Source organism: Rhinolophus hipposideros (assembly GCF_964194185.1).
Source record: "Rhinolophus hipposideros genome assembly, chromosome: 2".
Taxonomy (NCBI): domain Eukaryota; kingdom Metazoa; phylum Chordata; class Mammalia; order Chiroptera; family Rhinolophidae; genus Rhinolophus; species Rhinolophus hipposideros.
The window spans coordinates 31516466-31522674 of NC_138048.1; the positions used below are offsets into that span (position 1 = coordinate 31516466).

At 39.1% G+C, this 6209-nt stretch overlaps 1 protein-coding gene across 1 annotated transcript; it reads right to left on the reverse strand.

Annotated features, from left to right (window-relative positions):
- Positions 1 to 252: 252 nt before the first annotated feature.
- RPL24 (ribosomal protein L24) lies at positions 253 to 5864 on the reverse strand. Its single transcript, XM_081026787.1, has 6 exons — positions 5754 to 5864; positions 5556 to 5631; positions 4861 to 4971; positions 2464 to 2600; positions 2117 to 2180; positions 253 to 1703 (listed from the first exon to the last, which is right to left on the reverse strand). The coding sequence occupies exons 1-6, from the start codon at positions 5756 to 5758 to the stop codon at positions 1623 to 1625; spliced, it is 474 nt and encodes a 157-aa protein (XP_080882913.1). The 5' UTR covers positions 5759 to 5864; the 3' UTR covers positions 253 to 1622.
- Between the last annotated feature and the right edge of the window lie 345 nt (positions 5865 to 6209).

The following is a 6209-nucleotide window of genomic DNA, read 5'->3' on the forward strand; positions in this document are numbered from 1 at the left end:
TTTGAAATTGAATCTATCTTTGCCTTTGTGATTTCTTCCCGTTTTTATGCTAAGCAAACAGCAGAGCAATGAATTACCTGAGGGATCCTGGACAAGCCACAGGAACTGGGGGCGCCGTCTCCACAGATGTCAGTGGGACTATCTGGGATAGATTTTTCTCTAGCTCTTTCTGGGCTGCAGGCTCCCCAGAATTTAAGGGTAATCAGAACCGGCAGTTCTACTTTATTAAGACATTAAGACCAGAAAAGCAGTGCTTTAAAAGGGGACATTTTTATTGTCTCCAAAAAGTGGAACCTGTAGCTCTGTACTCACAGTGGGTATTTGATTGATTTTAACCTTTCCTTGTTCACAAATAATCTTATTTTCCCTGTATTTTCATTTCTTTTTGGGGCGGGGAAACTGTGTTTCTCCAGGGTCCATGAGCTCCATGTCGTTGTCCTTCAATCTAGTTGCAGGGGGAGGGTAAGAGGGGGCGCAGCTCACTGGCCCATGTGGGAATCGAACCAGCAACCTTGTTCACAGAGCTCATGCTCTAACCAACTGAGCCATCCGTGGCTGCCCCCTGTATTTTCATAAAGAAAACATTACCACAACAAAGATTTTTTCAAGCAAAATCTTAATATTTCTAAGCAAAAACTAATCAATACGTCTTGCATATCTATGTTGATTTTACACATCTTTTTAGCTTAAGTTTCCCCAAAGGGACTGTTTCATTGATTTGTTACTATCAACATCTAAAACAATGCCTGAATTTAACAAGCACTAGAAAGAATAATCAATTTCATCACCTTGGATAGAACAGAGGTGGGGGGAAGTGTTGATGTCGTATTTTGCATTCACCTAGTATTCCTGTATGTGAAAAAGCATGTTTATCAAGAGGATGTGGCTTGTTCGCTATTGTATCCTTGCATGTAGCAATGACCTACTTTCTGTAGAAGTCAAGCCTATTCTTAACATAAATTATGATTACTATTTCCCATATCACATTTTATATACATATGCCTCTTGAACATCAGTATGCTACTCAGACATGTTTACAATTTCAACTACGGCTCTGCCAAACTCCAAGTTCAACAAACTGCTTAGGGAATTTTTAAGTACATTCTACTCAAGAAGTTGTGCTCTTTACATCAATTTCTTAATCTGAAATCAAGAGCAGATTAATACAGCTGATAGTTTTAAGCACTTATAACTCAGCTATTAGCTAATAATAGGTTGAGATACCAGCGAAAAGGCAAATCCAATATAATATAAATGTGTCTACTGATGGAAAAGGATAACTTAAGAAAATAATTCATTAAAAAGGTTTACTTTCTGCAGACACAAGTTATAAGAAAAAGTGCCTCTTTAGCCATCAACTCAGACTAAACCTACACGGCACCCTAGTACTTACAGCTATAACCAAAAAGTTAAGACTATAGTGTGTGTAACATGCCCTACATCTCAGATAAACAAAGCTTGCATTTAACCACTCAGAGCTTGTTGACAGCATTTTGCTTAACATCTCTCCGACTAAGAGGCTTATGTTAGGGAGGTCTTACTCCAGAGAAAGGAACTCTCACAAAATTCTGCCACAATCTAGTTAAGAGTCAGATCTTTATTTAACATTTTCATCTGCCAACTTAGCGTTTTCCACCAACTCGGGGAGCAGAAACCTTCACAGGCTTCACGATCTTTTGCTTAGGTGCTGCCTTTGTGGGAGCCTGTAAAAAGATAACACATTATGTGGTATTTTCCCATGCAACTTCCTTTTTTAACCAATTATCCTCCCTTATGTCCAAATTCTACATGTACCCTAGATTGCTTTCCTATTTAATGACATTCCTAATACTACTCTTAAGAACCCTCCCCCAAAGTTAAAAGTCCACCTTTCTATGAAATATAAATGAAAAACAAAGGTACTGTCACAGACTGGATGAGCTAAGGAGACAACAAATTATTTCAAAATAAACTTTAAGAAACAAAACATCCAGAAACCAGCTATGAACATTATTTCCATTAGAGCCCTGAACCAAATTCTTTAAAAACTTGAAACTTTTCATTTACCACAATTTGGGTTAAAAAAAACCCTTTCCTGTTGTTTTAAATAAGAAATCTAAGACAATACCACAATTACCTTAGCAGCAGCCATTGCTGTCTTTTTAGATGCTTGCTTAGCCTTTTTTGCTTCCTTGGCAGCCCTGTAGGATTAAAAATAACTTAAGGTAAAGCATACTTAAGGTAAGGGTACAGCTTATTAACAAGGAGCTAGAGTGTTTGGAAAAATGGAATTATCATATTCCTTTCCCATCTCCAATTTTCAGGATAAATTCAAAGGGTTTGTCACCAAATGTCATTAACCACCAAGTCAGTGTAACATAGAAATTGCAGTTAACTGCATATAGAAATTTCAACAAATCATTTAGACTATGTCATAAACTTGATATTAAACCTAAATAATGCTGACAATGAAGGCTCCCTCACCTGATAGCTTGTTCTCGTTGAGCCTTCCTAACTTCAGGTTTCTGATTCCTCTTGGCCATTATATCTGCAAGAGACGCACCAGTGATGGCCCTCTGGAATTTGACTGCTCGACGGGTTCTTTTCTTTTGAATTTCTTCCTACAAAACAAAAAAATGGGGAGCACACTTATGAACCTTGCGTCATGAATTTGGGGAAGAAATGAGTAAGTCTTTAAGGCAGGGGATGTGAAGTCTTTTACGATTAATATTTGTCCAAGTCCATTTGGGATGCTGTAACAAAATACCAGACTGAGAAGCATACAAACAATGGACATTAATTTCTCACGTTCTGGAGGGTGGAAGTCAGGGTACCAGCACTGTCAGATGAAAACCCTCTTCCTGCTGTAGCTAAATCATCACATATGAGGACGGGGGAACCTTCTCTTGGCCTTTTTATTATGGATTGGTTGAACCATCTATTACAAATCCTGGCTATTTTTTACTACTTTAAAGAGACAGAAAGTTAAACTCTGAGGAAGTTAACTGGCCAGTACTTTAAAAGTGATTTTAATAAGACCATTTAAAGAACTTACTTTTGGAAAAAAATTATCAAACCTCAACTCACCTGTTTTGTTTTTACTCAAAGTATGATCACTCGTAGAAACAGTCAAGTTAGAAAATCACGTAGGACAGGAAAGAGCCACCAAGCGTCAGGGAATCAAGACAGTACAATCCAACCATTTGCTGCAGATTTTATACTGGAAACCTACACTACAGTGCTTCTAAGAAAAAAGATCTTGCAGCGCACCGCTTAGTCCAAGAAAAATTAAAATATATCTGAAGAACTATTTTCTAAAGCAGGGATATGCCAAATACCTTTAAAATTTTAAACAGACTATATAGAGAAAATAGGGCACATTTGTGGTTAACTAAAATGCTCCTTTTACTTGTTTATATTTTTCCTTCTCTCAAATCCATTTTAAAAATATTTTTTATTGTGGTAAAACATACATAACATTAACTTGCACATTTAAAGCATTTTTAAGTTTATAATTCAATGGCATTGAATACCCCACAATTATGTGCAATAACCACCACTATCCATATCCAGAACATTTTCATCATCCCAAACTCTGCATCCATTAAATAACAGTTCCCCATTCCTTCTTCCCTCACCTCTCTCCTGGTAACCTCTACTTTTTGTCTTATGAATTTGCTGTAGGTACTTCATAAAAGTGGAATCATACAGTATTTGTTCTTTTGTGTCTGGCTTATTTATTTAGTATCTTAAAGGTTCATTCATGCTGGCTGTCTGGCTGTCAGCTTTTTAAGGCTGAAAAACATTCCATTTATATACCACATTTTCTTATCCACTCTTCCACTGATGGGACACTTGAGATTGTTTCCACCTTTTGGTGATTGTGAATAATAGTGTCACAAACATCAGTATACAAATTATCTGTGTAAGTTCCTGCTTAAAATTCTCTTAGGTTCTGTACTTAGAAATGGAATTGCTGGGTCATACAATAATTCTGTTTAACTTTCTGAGAAACTGCTAAACTCTTTTTCACAGTGCCTGCACCATCTTAAAACGCAACTATGCACAAGGGTTTCAATTTCTCCACGTCCCCACCAACATTTGTAATTTCCCTTTTTTGATAATAGCTATCCTACTGGATGTGTCAAACCCACTTTTAAATTAGTTTAGAACTAAATTTTTCCTTCCTCTGAACTCCCACAATATCTAGTAATGTCTTTCACCCATGAGTCTAAACACTCCAGCAAGCATCCTCGATACTAACCCTACTACCTTGGCACTTCAAGTTTTTGTCGTAAATTTCCGTCAAGTTAAAAGAGCACTTCAAAAACACACCCAGTCTTCTTGAGAACTAGTATTCTACCGATTCTACTGATTATCTGTGGTAGGATTAATCCTATAAAAATAATAATCCTATAAAAATATATAATATATAAATATTTATAAAATCCTTTATAAAATATAATATATATAAATATACTTATAAAATATATAAATATATTTATAAAGTCCTTTATAATATATAAAGGATTTATAAATATATAAATCCTATAAAAATAATCAAAACCACGTTCCCATAACTACTTAGTTTCCACCCACTGTAACACCTTAAACACTTCCATGGTGCCCTATAACCCAAGTATGCTTTACGTTAATTTATCTGACTTGGACAAAGGGACACTTTCAAATTTCAACTTGGTATTTACTGTAAGCCTAATAAGATGTATAAGGAGGCACTGTTAATATCAATCATTTTCACTTCACTGAAGCTTTGCAGTTTAGGAGCACATTTACATACCCTCTCATTTAGTTACAATTTTACAGACCAGCAACTGAAGGTCAGCATTTAAACAAATTAAGAGAAAGCCCCACATCACTTACCGACTGCCCTTTTTTGTGCTTTCTTCTGTATAGAACAGTCCAGTTTATCTGTCGAGGATTCCTCTTGGAAAGGAATGCCGACTCACATTTTGCATTAAGAAATTGGAAAACCTGTCGTGACAAGTTCAAAATATAGAAGTTACCTACTCAACTACACAAAATGGAAAAGGCTGAGCTTGAAATCCTTAGCTAACATTCTAGTTTTATCCTGTGCTTTTTACGAAATCGAGGCCCAGAAACCCAGTAGTTTGTGTCACACAACTGGCAGTTAACTAGGTGTCACCTCCAAGTTCTTTGCATTTGGTCCTGTCTTTTCTCAAGAACAGACAAAGCTAAACTCATGTCGCAGGGGACGGTCAAATGCTGGGAGGCAGCTAGTTCCTGTCCCTTCCGGGATTCCAAGAGAGGACCTGGTGGGCGTCCACAAAACGCCCAGATACCTCGGTGGCCCATTTCCCTCACTCCGGGACATTACTTACACAAACTCCTAATTTTCGACCTGACTCACACTGGATCAAAGATCAAGAATGGCTCACTTAGAGGTTTCTGATCCTTACAACCACTACACACAGGGTCCCCGAAGCAAGCCTTTCAGGGACCACGAAATGATGTGTTAAATGACACCGCTAAGACCGAATCAGATCGGTCTTTCCTCTTAAAAGTAGAAATCGCGTTTAGCCGACGCGGCCTTTCACCTTCCCGTCGGTCCTGGCGTAGCGCCTCCCGTGTCCGGGGTAGATCTTGTACCCACTGAAACTGCACAGCTCGACCCTGTAACGAAAAGCGAACGCCCATTAGGAGGGGTTGTCTACGATGAGAAGCCATACCCAGGACGCCCGAGAGGGGTTCTGCCCCAAGATGCAAGCGGATTAGGATGCCGGGCTCCTGCTTACTTCATGGCTGCGGCTGCCGGAAAGAAGGGAAGATGGTGAAGAGGAGAGGATCATGGGTAAAGGCCTCCTAAGGTCGCGGGGAGCCAATCTCCTCCCCTAATTCCCTTGTCTAACCCGGGCGCTTGGTGATGACGTCACGACTACCAGGCGACTTATCTAGGTTTTAGCTGCGGCCGCTTTCCTCCGGAGGAATTCTGCAGGAGGCGGCGGAAGCTCCGCGGGTGAGAGGGTAGTGACAGTCACCCAGGGAGGCAGGCGCTTGGTTTCGGAGTCACTCTCCCCTACAGTCAAATGTCCTAAAGCCATCATCCTGCTGCAGGAATGCGAATTCTCCCTCTTATAGTTGAGTGACCCACCGACGAATACCCCGCAGGTCAAACTTAAAATCACATTTTTGCCCTCCGTGTTGGCCCATTTCCTCAATCAAAAACATTGCATTTTAATAGTTTCACCATT

Coding starts and splice junctions, on each gene's coding strand:
- RPL24 (XM_081026787.1), bottom strand. Junction 2,181..2,463: donor CAACGAGAACAAGCTATCAG/GTGAGGGAGCCT, acceptor TTAATCCTACAG/GGCTGCCAAGGAAGCAAAAA. Junction 1,704..2,116: donor CAGCAATGGCTGCTGCTAAG/GTAATTGTGGTA, acceptor ATCTTTTTACAG/GCTCCCACAAAGGCAGCACC.